We start from the raw sequence: 13,661 nt of genomic DNA, 5'->3' as shown, positions 1-13,661 counted from the left end.
TTCATACTACATTTTTGAAAAAAGCCTTAAATGAAAGCTGAGAGTCTGCACTTTAAGCAGGTATTCATTGTTTCATTTAAAACCCATTGTGGTGGTGTACAGAGCCAAAATGATGACAACTGTATCATTGTCCAAATAATTATGGACCTGACTGTATGTAAGCGAAATTTATGGTAAAGCGATTAGGCTATTTCTAACAATCACCTTTTGGATTCAGGTGCCAGATGCCATCAAGTCCCAGTACCAGAATCCGCCCCCAATGCTGCTTCCTGCAGGGGTGCGCCAGCTGGAGCTGGTTTGTAGCGGTGTTCCCGGCCATCAGCCCTCAAAGCATCTCACCACAGAGGCTGAGCAGCAGGAGGTAGGCAGACAGCAACATGACACAATTTGTTGAATATGTCATTTTGAACCAGTCCAATAGGTAGGGATGCACTGATTGTGGATTTTTGGACTCATACCAAAAAATAGCTTAGAAGTTAGTTCAAAATCACGATTTCAAGTTCTTTGTGTGACATAAATGTCTCCATTAGTTGGGACAGTGTTCTAAAAAGAGATGATTGTTGCCTCTTATGTTCTAAATCCTGGTTCTACTGTGTTGCACAGTGGCTTCAGGATGTCATCGCCCTCCAGTGCAGCATCATGCGACACATATCCAACAAGCAGAAGACTTCATCCACAGCACCCACCCTGTCATCAGGAACATTGTCAGCAGAGTGGGTTTCTGAGCAAAAAGCCAGCATGAAATCATGTTTAACATCAGAGGACATGAAAACTCAGGCCTCTTTAGAAAGGACTTCTTCCCTTGACCACTGCTCTAAACCCTGCAGTACACCTGATGATCCCCAGGGGGCCTCTCTTTCAAGGGACACCCTTGCAGACCTTGGTGTTTGTAAATGCAACACGACACAATGTCAGAACTGTAGGAAACCCAACGGACCTCTTGCAGAGGATTGTCAGCCTCCCAAAGCCAACGGACCCGTAGACTGTAACAGTGCCTCAGACTCCTGCAGGCAGGCTGAGCTGCAGCATAGACTGAAGTCAAGTACAGCACCCCCAAAATCAGCCTCTGTCTCTGGGCTGGTCAACCACATAGGAGCAGAAACAGTTAAAAAGGAGCCTGAGAATACTACAGAGGCCTGTGCTCAGAAAAACTGCCCCACTGCCCCGACGATATGGCCCCACAGCGGCCAGCAGAACCACAGGAGCCAGACAGAGCTTCAGGAGGAGTGTATGAGCAGCGATGAAAAACCCGCCTACTCTGTCACCAGCAGCGCCCACTCAGACACACCACCTAAAGGCAGCCAGGAGCAGGAGCCAGCCAAGCTGGGGTCGTCGTCACCTACTCCAGGTACACACTCCTGAACCAATAAATTGATCACCACTGATAGACATCCTAGGTTCATTTGAGGTTCTCTAGGGATTGCAAAAATCACTGTTTAACATCATAGCACACATAAGTCATTAACAGTGAGGTATTAATTTATTTACAAATGTATTATCTTTTCATTATTTAGTCTGCAAAGTGTAACAAAAACCTGAAAATCACACATCACAGGTTACTTCTTTAAAATACGAATTTGATTTTTACTCATGTTGCAAGTTTTGAATTTAGATAGCAGCTTCAAGGGAAGAGATATTATCAGCAACAGTACCAATGAAAATCTTGAGCAAATTTGCCCTGAGTGTGACAGTCTTCTGCTGTATTGCTACTTCATTTGCGTTTTGATCATGTCGCTAATTTGTTTCCTATTTAATTATTTGAGACAGTTGGCCGGGTAAATTATCTTTTGTCTGGCAATGCAGTCATTTTGTGTGTCAACAACTTTGTTATTTAAACGGCAACAACCTGTTAAGCTACAGAAGGTGGACTCAGTTCCAAACATTTGTAAAATCTAACTCCACAACAAACCCTATACACCAGTGATTTCCTGAATAGATACCATTTCTGTTTACAAGGTCCTGATTCGATTCGATTGGATGCCGTATCAATTCGATTAGTGATATTTCAGTTACAGTACCAATGTTGCTTGAATATATAATATATTCTTGGAGAACTAATGCTGTACATTGTACAAATAATTATTTAAAAAATAATAAATTCATAACATGATTAGAATTGAATATTTTATAACTAAGTGTGTCCAAAGCAGCAACAGTAATATTGAAAAATAACTCTGTAAACTTTATAATATCTTACTGGAAACAAATCTAAAATGTCAATAAAATAAATTAGAATTCTGAAATCACAGTACTGATTGAAGTTAAAGAATGACAGACACATGCATCAGTCAGTATCAGTCCTTCCTGTCCTCTGCTCCTCTCTCTGTTGCTGATGGATTCACTGCCTGCAGATAGTCAGCACTGGTAAATTCAGCGAACTAAGCAAAAAGTTTGACATGAACAGTTATTGTTTGAACTTGTATGTAACAATTCTCTATTAGCCAAGCTAGCATCCTGTATTTGTGTAAAACATAAAGTTAGAGTGGGTGGATAACAGAGTACGGAAAGAGCAGACTGAAACATCACTTTACTACAAGTCTCCATGTTAATGCTTGTTGATCAGGTATATTGATAAAGTATTGGCTTGTCACTCACAGAGGTTGTACTGCACCTGCAGTAACAAGCGTAACGTTAGTTGTCATTATCTCAAGTATTCTTCACTTCACTATCTCCACCGCGACCTGTTCGCTCTGCTGACGCGCAGCCCCAATGCACAGACAGCAGGAGGAGATGCTTCAGCATTACAATAAATGACACCAAAACTGTCGAAAGCTTATTAAGTGTTTGGTCTTGAATAATTTAGCCCCAAGATCCATTTGATAGTGGCAACATTAACAGCATTAAAGCTTTGCACATCTGCAGGAAAAGGAGTATTTTGAAAGATCTATCATAGATGTTGTTCTCTTGCTTGCCTATTTTTTTTGTGTGTTCCTGAATTTGTAAAGCATCTTTGAGTGCCTTGAAACGCGCTATATGAGTATAATCTATTATTATTATTATTATCATTATCATTATTATTATTATTATTAGATTGTATGAATCAGTATCAGATCATTTAAATGAAGGTCGATTTGAATTGGAGGAATCAATTATAACCCAGTCCTATCTGTGAGTCTTGACATGTTGAAGGGTGGTAAATCAAGTCTGTGGTCATTTTTACTGCTTGTTAGTATTCAAACATTTCCACTATGCACTGCATGTTACTGTGAGTGAGATACTTTGCAACACTTCATAGCAGACCATAGCGTAAAAGCTCCCTCTTGTGGTCAACGGCAGTAATTCCCCAGCTATTTGCAAGTGTCACAGCAAACTACAGTGTGATATGACAAACCAGTGAACAAGAGAAAACAAATGTAGCTGGAGGTGCTGCATTTGGAATGAGATTTTAGACGGGTTTTTTAAAACCACAGTAGCATAATACATAGTTTGAAATAGGTTATTCTACATAAATGACAGAATAAAGTCCCCATCCATTAAATATCCATGAGTCACATTTCCTCCAGACAAGTCTCAGCTGTTTGACCACACATTGTCTCTGCATTTTTTTCTCTTTCACAGACATAAAGGCTGGTCCTGGACTGATGGGCTCACTGCTGCCCAGCACTCTCTCCTCCATCACTAACCTGTCCACCTGCATGAAGGATGGAAAGGATGAGGAAAGAGGTTAGTGTGCTCTCTCAATAGTGACATGTGACAATATGGTATTGTATAAATGTCATGTCTGTGATGAAGCAGAGTGACACTGTAATTGACTTCTAATGGTTGTATGTGTGCATATGTAGGGATTGAGCTGGACAAACTGGATGCAGAGATGATCAAGCTGTTGGCCTGGCAGAGGATCCAGCAGCTCTTTCCCCCCAAAATGCCCAGCACTCCACCTCCCCCAGCCACCAGTGCTGCCCCCAAAACCCCATCACCCTGCCCTGATAGTAAGACTAACTTAGCTCTGACACTGCTATTCAATTTATTTTCAAATCTCATTTCTCGTTTTTTTTAAATGTCTAATGTTAATGATAATGGAATTTCCATATCTAATTTGACTTTTCTGAAAGTATTTTCGATGTTTACAACCTGAACCTCCTCCTACCAGGTCAGAAGAAGGTGCAGGCACGAGCTGTCTTCTACCCTCTGACAGGAAAAGGAGGAGCTGTCAGCATGTGCTATAGGACGTTATACATAGGATCAGGTGAGACATACTGACTACATCACAGTGACTCCAAAGCCAGTCCCCCAAATAGGTCTGTCACAATGATTAAATTATCAACTTATTATATGATATAAGTACATGGACCCAGTATTGCCTGTGTTAAAATTTGGGTTTGTTTACATAAGAATATCACCAACATTATAGCTCACATGATGCTACAATAAACAGCAGGATCTTCCTGACCATGATAAGACTTGGGCGCAGCAATTCTCCCATTTATTTTCTCTCCACCCCGCCTACTTGCACCAGTCGGAAGAAAAATGAAACAAAATTTCAAGGCGACGCAACGTAGGTGACACAACGTAGCTTACCAGTAACTAGGGCTGAACGATATGGAGAAAATTTCATATCTCGATATTTATGCCAGATATCTTGATACCGATACGATACGATATGACTATGGGTTCAGTGAAAACTAAGCATTCTTTATAAAAAAAAAAAAAAAAAAAGAGTCCGAACCACTTTCTGGAAGCCCTCTTTAGTGACTGAATACACGGGGATCATGTGTAGCAATATGGTACGTTATAGCATTTGTAATGTCTTTGTGCCTGCTGGACGTCGATTGGTATGGCATTATGCTACCAATGCATCGGCAATCCGACCTTGCTTGGGCTTGACACAGGAGGACCCAGATGTCCCTGCCGTGTCTTTTAATGCAAGGCACTGTTCATACAGTCCTCGGTAGTGTTGTCACGGTACCACAATTGGGACCAACGGTACGATACCAGTGAAAGTATCACGGTTCTGAGTAGTATCACGATACCACAGCGAAAATGAGGCAGATGTGCCTTTTGTCATTTATAAAAAGATAAATCACTTTTCTATAATACATCAATGATATTTCAATGGAATAAATTACTTATTGACTTATTCATACTTCAAAAACAGCATCAATAAGTGATTAACATAGGGGGGATCAAAATAAAATAAATAAATAAAATAAAAATCAACCAGCCACCCTCCTCCCCTGACAAGTAAAGAACAGTCCCTTCATAAGTAAAGAACAGTCCCTAAAGTGCGGTGAGGTTTGTGGAAATGTTAACGGCTCGTTTCTCCTCTGACACGTCACATACCTGTGTGCCGCTACGGCTCGGCTGTTCCGGTACTACTGGGCAGTCATGACACCAACTTATTCACCTGGAGCCGGGCTTCTCGGTCGCCGGTAGCCTCGCGTCACCAGGCTCTTCACGTACGGCGAAACGCCGGTAAACCACGTTATCTTGCGGCGGCCATAGCGCTCCGCCGTATTCCCGTCTGTGACCCCCGTTCAACCCACAACCGGTAAGTTTCGCCTTTCGTTTCTGCTGCTGGTTGAAATCTGTACTCACACAGCGTGCTGAATGATTTAATTTGCTCGAACAAAACTATTTTTAGTCGCAAATGTGTTGTGTGTACTAGCAAGTTGCTAGCAGCAGCACGTCTCCCTCGCTCAAGGGGATGTTTGTAATTGGCTGGCTTTGCTGTCGATCCAAGGCAAGCAGGAAATGAGGTTTGTGATTGGCTGGCCATAGCTGTACATTTAGGGCAAGCGTAAAAAGGATGTTTGTGATTGGCTGAGCTGTACATGCAGGTCAAGCTGGGGAAACTCATGGGGAAATTATATCGTCAATATCGTTGCCTTTTGGGATATTAATATCTTGCATGTTCATATCTCGGTATAGATACGATAACGATATATCGTTCAGCCCTACCAGTAACCTGCAGCTGCTCTTAAGCGGTGGAAGAGGCACAGTCCCTGTGTTCATTAGCTTTCCAGCCCCTGTCAACAAGCCATAAAGTCCATTGTTTTTATAATTACTAGGGACGGTATCATGAAGATTTTAAAGATACTAAGTTTAGGTGTTAAGGTGTGGACACACCAAACCAACATCAGAGGACTAGCAGCGACGAAAGCCAACTGCTGCGTCGTCTACGTCGCCTCACATCGCCCTGTGTCAGTTGCATTTGAACACGCTACACGGACTACATCTGACGACCAAGTGGCACGTACATTCTGCACCTGCGTGAGAGAGAGCGGAGTGACAGAGTGGTACATCCTGACAGCCGAGGGGTTTCCTATCTGTGCAGCCGAGCACCGCAGCACCTCCACGGACTATTACATTCAGACGGTCCCGGTGTTTCCTCCGCAGGCTCCACTTCACTCAGCTGCCCGATAAACCCGCTGCTTCTTCCCACTTTAACCTGAATAACAAACCAGGGCTCAGATCTCCGGTTGGATCCAAACAGAGAGCCGGGGCTAGCTCACTGAGAGCAGGTTGCGTTTGTGTGTGAGACACAGAGTGGCAGAGCTGGCCCCACCCTTCGCACATGCAGCAGGCTGCGAGGCTCCGACACAGAGAGCACTCCTCTGGATTGAATAGCAAAAATGCGTCAGTGACGAAAGTCTTATCTTATTCTGTTCTTACTGCAAATTAGAAACGAAGTTGGTGAGATAAAACTGTACAAGATAATGTATATGTAACCTTAATAAACAAGAAATATATCTTATGAATTTTTCCAATACCGATAGCAGAACCATTAACGTTGGAGATGATCAATACTACAGTCTTAAATAATTCGACCCTGGGGACCATTTCATACAGTTTCTTTACCCATCCCTAAATATTACCTTTCAACAACTTCATGCTCCACTCCCCAAATCCAGCAGCAAACTGCCTAGTTTCCAGGCCATCCATCCCAACGGCAGAACACCACCTGGATTATGGAAGTAACTGCAGTGTTTCTGGAGCTTTGCTAAGCTTGTCCATCAGTCGCAGAAGGCATGACTTGGATTTGTTTTTGATGCCCAAATTTTTTATGAAGTCTCAAACTTAAAGGCTGTATTTGCAATAATATTCTATTCTATTATCATTACATCAGTGGCATGAAAACATCCCAAAAATCACTAATATTTTTTATTGCAGTTATTTCTGGGACAATATATCATCCAACAAAAGTAGTTATTGTGACAGGCCAACACTCAACTGCATTTTGTGCACAATTGGCTGCTGTGTGCGCTTCTGCAGTTATATTGTTAATAGTTTAGTTGGTTAGCTTTTAACCCCTCGTGCTGGTATGTTGAGTAGGGTGTACTATAATAGTATTGCAATACTTAATGATAAAAACTGGGATGTCTCTGTAGCACTTACTATAGGAAACTGTCAAATGCCAAACACTGGCCTCAATTGCCTACTCAGTTTGATGCTTTTCTTTGCTTAGTCTTTGATTCTTAGCTATGCCAATTCAAAACTGTGTTATTTAGGCAAAGTTTTTGTAGAAGTGCTCGTAGTTGGATCAGGTGTTACCACAATTTTTGGCTAAGCCCCTTTTAAGGAAAGCAGTGTGCACTTGTGAAGAGGCAGAAGTGGTACATAGACATGTTAATGAGTTGCCAGCAGTTCAACCCGAGAGTGACTTAGTCATTGGAAAAGTTTTTAGAGGCTTGAAGAGGTAAAACTGTCCAGTCTTTCACAAAGAAAAAAAAGGTCATTGATTTGATTTGTAAACCTCAGATAGAGCTTGAGACCTGCTGGGAGATACCGACACCCAAGTTGGGAACAAGTAGTTAAGACAACATTTAACAACTTTGGCTTCCTTTGCTGAATGGAAGAGAAGGGCCTCTGTAGAGAAACTTGTTTGTATTTTTCAAAATAAGGTATTTTTTAATTGACATTACACTAAAACTGACAGAATTGTACTGGATATCTGTAGAGGTGTAGCACTGCATAAAAACATCAAGTTGGTCTTAAGGCTCATTTATGCTCAATGTTAAATACGTATCCGGATACGGATGGAGCCTTCTGTCCGTGCTCCACGTTCATTTCGTCCGTATTTCTGCACGTTTCCATAAAGTTTACGGATACGGGCCAAACGGAGCAGTACCACCGGGAACCGTGGGAGCAGTATTGCTGTCACTACCCGATACGTAGCTCTAGTGAGACACGAAGAAGAAATAACAATTCAATTTCTCTCATCGGCAGTACTAGAGAAAAGAATTCTCCGTCCTCCAGTCGCGATGTATTTAACGGCCTCACAGACCACCGCCTCCTACAACGCTGCCCCTGTTTTTGTCTTTTATGCAAGAGGTACATTATCAATATCTCCTCCACAGTCGCCATGTTTGTTTTTGAGGTTGTTGTTGTCATGAACTTTTGACGCTGAGCTGCCTCCTGGTGGATATATTGGTTAACATCCATGCCAACGTAAAGGGCGCATGGAAGTATCTGGGCAGTGACGGTAACATCATTTGAAACGGACGTATACATTTTCGTACGTAAAGGGAGCATAAATGAGCCTTTAGATGAGCATTATTAAGTTTTACATTAAACTGAAACTCACCATCTCTGTCCTGTTTATGTGAAGGTGCTGACATGGATGTGTGCCTTACAAACTATGGCCATTGCAACTACATTTCGGGGAAACACGCCTGTATTTTCTATGATGAGGTAAGAGCTTTTAAACTGCTTAAATGTAGCAGTGTGTTGCTGTCATTCGCCACCTCTTCCTAATAAACACATTGTGCTATTGTTGGTGGCGTAAATGGTTTGTGTGTGTGTCTGTTTTAGAACACCAAGCATTATGAGCTGCTCAACTACAGTGAACATGGCACCACAGTGGACAACGTCCTCTATTCATGTGACTTCTCTGAGAAGGCCTCCTCATCTCCACCAAGCGGGCTTGTGGCCAAAGTCCAAGGCATCATACGTTAGTATATCTCACTCTCACACATTTAAACTGTTAGTATTTATAGTATGTGCAGTTTTGAGGGTCATCACTGATGCCACAGAAGCATCAGAGTGGATTTGAAATGTGCTCTCAGTGTCAGAAAACACAGTTAAAATCTTCCAGAGGGGCTTGTGTAAAGAAATGATGATGTTGGTGTCGCAAATGTTATTACCCATGCACACACACTCCAAAGAAACTCATTATATGGCACAGCAGAAGTGAAGCAACTCCTGTCTCTGCCTCCTGCCGGCACACAACATCCTTGCACAAGCTTCAGTCTTAATTTTTCAATTATTTCTATCATTCAGTCCAATCTGACAAAACATATTGGTTGCTTCACAAGCAGCCAACCATCTGGACTGGGTGATTCCTTTCCATCCAAACCAAGAGGGACGATATTATAGACACTGTTGAAAGCCAAAAGGCTTTTTATTTGTATATAGGCACCACTGTAAAAACATGGATGTTACACATCACACAGGCTTTAAACATGGATCTTTGTCAACTGCTACCATGTTAGAGACAGAAAATCAAAATTTGGGGAGAGGTCTGAGTTCAGCTGAGGTGGAATAACCAAGCAGCAACCATCATGGCTGACTGGGATAAGCTCACCCACCCTCCAGTTCAACTAGCCCAATGAAAATGGAAAGGATGATTTTAAAAACTCACCATCTAGGCACCCTTTGAAGCTGCTGAAATTAAGGCCTAATATTCCGACTGGCTTTATACAGTTGGATCATAGAGCTAGCCATTTGCACAGGGCTCTAAGCTAACTTTTTTCCTAAGTAGTGCATGTGCTCTGAAGTGAAAAAATTGACCAGCACAGTGAAAAAAAATCAGAAACACAGTGAAAAATGGAAGACCCTGGTATCTACACAAGAGGAATTTAATAGAATTTAAGGAGGTCCAGTCAAAAGATTTCCCTCCAGCAAAGGTCAGAACCTCAAAATGTCTGAACTGTTTCATATAGCCTACACAGATCATTTCAAGGGATGCACGATTATATTGGCACGTCAACTGTATCAGCTGTTATTGTCTTTAAAATGAACTATCAGAATGAGCCAGCATGATTTTTTCTTATTTTGCACAGTTAATGAATATTGCATATATTGAAAAGCGTTCTATTTCATGTCTCCATTTGCTGGTAGGCCATCATCATAAGAGTATGCATGTGTAATATGATGTTAATTCCACTACAGAAGAGACTTTATGATCGCTAAAATTAAGTGGGGGAAAAAGGAGATGTATTGATAAATCGGTATCGGATATCAGCCAGATGAGTTGTTTTATATCAGCATATCGGATATTGGTAAAAATAAATAAATAAAAAATCCAATATCCTGCTTCCCTAGCATTTTCCACATCATTTCAACAATATTTATTGTCAGTTTTCAAAGTAAAATACTTACAGTACATTAAGACACATTGAACGGAAAACAAGTGGCTATCTTAACCAGAAATAAAATGAGTCCTAGCACAGCAAACCCAAGCCCTCCATTTCAGCTAAAAGAAGAAAAAAACAAAACAAAACCAATACTTTTTTCAGTGTTGTTTATCTTGGCTCTCACTTGACATGGCTGCATCATCTCAGAAGTGCATTGCAGCTTGTGGACTCGTAGTTTTTGAACCGTTAGCAGCACGGGGGAAAAACGACTCCAGGTCTTTTAGCAACTAATTTGCACACTGTGCCCATAAATAATTTCTCTGGTTGGCGCATGTATATGTTTTTAGGGACAAATGTGAGTGAAATATTCACATTGTAGAGCTCTATTATTGTGAATGTAGCTTAGGTTCAACTAAGTTTGAGAACATAGTTATTATTCCTTTGTCTTCGATGTATTTTGCTGTAAATTGTATTTTGATGTGTTTTTAACTTATTCTGTAAAGTGACTTTGAGAACTTTGGAAAGCACTTTATGAATAAAATGTATTATTATTATTATTATTATTATTATTATTATTATTAATCTTAACATCATTTCAGTCAGTTGTCTGTAGGGGTTCTGCTCTTGTCATTTTAATATTATGAGTATTTTTTTTTTTTTTCTCCATTGTGAATTTACACTGTAGTCGCCTCCTCAAAGGTCAACTATGGTTTGACCCTATAGCGTTTGGTGAGCGAGTCAAAGTTTGCGTATTGAGGAAGAGATGCACCAATTGCAATTTTCTTGGCCAATTCCGATTATTTTAAAAGTCTGAACTGCCAATTCTGATTTTTCTCTAATATCTATAATGACAGCATGCACAAACACGTGGAACTGTTCTTGAAGGAAATTTGCCTTGAAATAGTAAAATAGTAAAAACGCGTATGTGATACCAAAGATGAGTTTGTCATTAAGCATTCACAAATTTTGAGTGATCAGATCCTGCTTGATTGACAGCTCCCTAATAGGGATGCAACGGTTCTCTGTAAAATATTGAACCATTAGGTCCGCCCTGCACGGATCAATATGCCCTTATGGACGGCGAGTTTTTGGTTTTGCAATCAATTTTGCATTGATGCTTTACAGGCCTGTGTGTGTGTGTGTGTGTGTGTGTGTGTGTGTGTGTGTGTGTGTGTGTGTGTGTGTGTGTGTGTGTGTGTGTGTGTGCGCGCGCCTGTCCACATAAAGAGAAGTGCCGAGTCAGCCTGCTGCACAAAAGCCCTCCCCGTGAGTTAATGTTCAATCACTGTTGTGGCTCCGCCTACTCACCCCCTCACACTGTTGTAACTGGAGCCAGGGAAAGTGACGCTCGCCTCACACAGAAAAGAAGCGTAAACAAACATAGAGAGCCATGGCAAGCGCAAGCGGAGGAGTTGAGAGACATAAGTTTGAAGAAGCACCGGCTTCATACAAATCTCCGGTGTGGGATAATTTCGGTTTCGCTGTTTAATAAAACGACGAGGGAGTGAAAACAGTTAACAGAAATTTCACTGTCTGTAAACGTTGCTTGAAACATGTCTAGTGTTTCCCCTACTGTTATATTAGGTATCTTGTCCTTTTATTAAACAAATTAAATTGCCTTATGTTATTTATCATATTTACACAACGGCATGTCATTTCTGTCTCTACATGGTCGCACGTTTACAATCCTCCTCTGCTCTCTGTGTCGCGCATGGCAGAGTTTCGCCCCGATGCGCACACACACACAGACACGTCCACACACAATTATAACCGAGCCCAGCCAGAGCCCACAGCACGGCACTTAACACAGGCTATGGAGCGGAGCCTGTGTTGCGTTCAGGCGTTGTCACGTAAATAACGTAAATAACAAATTCCACCACTTGAATAGGCTGTAGCACAACACAGCAGCATGTCAAGTGCAAAGTTTCACTGTTATCAGTGCTGGTGTGAATAGGCAATAAAGCTTCTGTATTGGCATCACAACTGTATTGTCACCTCATGCCATCATCTCTAAGGCATTGACTGCATGATTTCTTGTTGTTTCCTTCCTCCTCTCTAAACTATGATGGTGTTCACATGTCACAGCCCTTGTGGGTGCTCATTTCCAAATTTCTTCTTGTGTTCTTGGTACAGGTCGGAGTAAGAAGCGCGAGGATGATGAGGGTCCCCGCTCTGTGGCAGGTTTGTTGCCGGCTGGTGGAGTGATGAGCAGCCAGCCTCAGGGCGGCTCCGAGATGTCGTGCAGCTGTAAGGCAAGCAGCTCCAGCTTGATTGGAGGCAGCGGGGCGGGTTGGGAGGGCACGGCCCTGCTCCACCATGGCAGCTACATCAAACTGGGCTGCCTCCAGTTTGTCTTCAGCATCACAGAGTTCGCCAGTAAGCAGCCCAAAGAGGAGCAGACCACCATGCCTGCTGCCAGCTGCACTATCAGTGGCAGTGCAGCCAGCACCACTACCAGCACCACCACCACCCTGTCACCACCACCCAACACTGCCACAGTGAGCAGCCCCTCCAGCCAGGACGAGACCGACACTGAGACTGTCCCTCCCCACCAAGTGCCCGCACTGCGCTCCAACTCTATTCCATAACCTGCACAGGAAGTCCTGCCCTCCCTCCTTTTGTTTTGCACCTTCCGAGTCACAATGAAGGGAAAGCTGCACAGCTGGTTGGTCAACAGGGAAAAGTTTATTTTTTCATTTTTAATGGTTTATATCTTTGCATGAACTTGAAGTATTATTGACAATCTCTACTGTTTTTGAATGACTGACCAGTAACCCTCTGTTCACTTCAGACCGTTAGGACTATGAGCGAACATTATTTACCTACGCTCAATTTTTCTTTTGCCAGTATATTGGTCATGTATGGTGTAACATTATTTTGTCAGTCAGCCCATTTAGCACAAACTTTTATTTTGTAGTATTGAATTCCATACATTCTAATTTCTTTTGCTGCTTTTGCACCATAGGTAGCTATATATGTATGAAAACATACATGCTTATACACTATAATATGTATATATAATGTAAATATATATAATTCAGTGCCTCTCAATTGGAGAAACATTGGATTTCATGTAGATTTACCATTTTTTGGTTTTTAACTGTACAGTTCATGGAATTTGTGATACTGTGTAGAGTACCAGAAGTTTTGTGATAAAATTTGTTCTTAGTCTGTACTTTCCACTGTAGTCCATCTGTAAATACCATGTTGTTTTAGCACTCATTTTAACATCTTGTGCTGCTCTGTATATAAGCACTCTTTGTCTGTACCTGCTTGTCTGTTCAAACCTGTAAATACAGAAAGATTTTCTAAGAACAATTACATTTGTGTCTGTTATTTTCAGCCTTTTATGGGTCCACCTAGACG

At 41.8% G+C, this 13,661-nt stretch overlaps 1 protein-coding gene across 1 annotated transcript in view; it reads left to right on the top strand.

Moving 5' to 3' along the window:
• phf12b (PHD finger protein 12b) overlaps positions 1-13,607 on the top strand; it is a 22,641-nt gene extending 9,034 nt beyond the window's left edge. The window contains exons 8-15 of the mRNA XM_050055566.1: positions 218-361; positions 604-1,348; positions 3,559-3,663; positions 3,783-3,929; positions 4,091-4,186; positions 8,549-8,631; positions 8,752-8,890; positions 12,429-13,607. Coding sequence (XP_049911523.1) covers positions 218-361; positions 604-1,348; positions 3,559-3,663; positions 3,783-3,929; positions 4,091-4,186; positions 8,549-8,631; positions 8,752-8,890; positions 12,429-12,883 — 1,914 coding nt within the window. The 3' untranslated portion in view covers positions 12,884-13,607. The remainder of the gene's footprint in view (positions 1-217; positions 362-603; positions 1,349-3,558; positions 3,664-3,782; positions 3,930-4,090; positions 4,187-8,548; positions 8,632-8,751; positions 8,891-12,428) is intronic.
• The last annotated feature ends 54 nt before the right edge of the window (positions 13,608-13,661 follow it).

This window comes from Epinephelus moara, chromosome 2, assembly GCF_006386435.1.
Source record: "Epinephelus moara isolate mb chromosome 2, YSFRI_EMoa_1.0, whole genome shotgun sequence".
Classification (NCBI taxonomy): domain Eukaryota; kingdom Metazoa; phylum Chordata; class Actinopteri; order Perciformes; family Serranidae; genus Epinephelus; species Epinephelus moara.
This window is presented reverse-complemented; position numbering and strand designations above follow the sequence as displayed.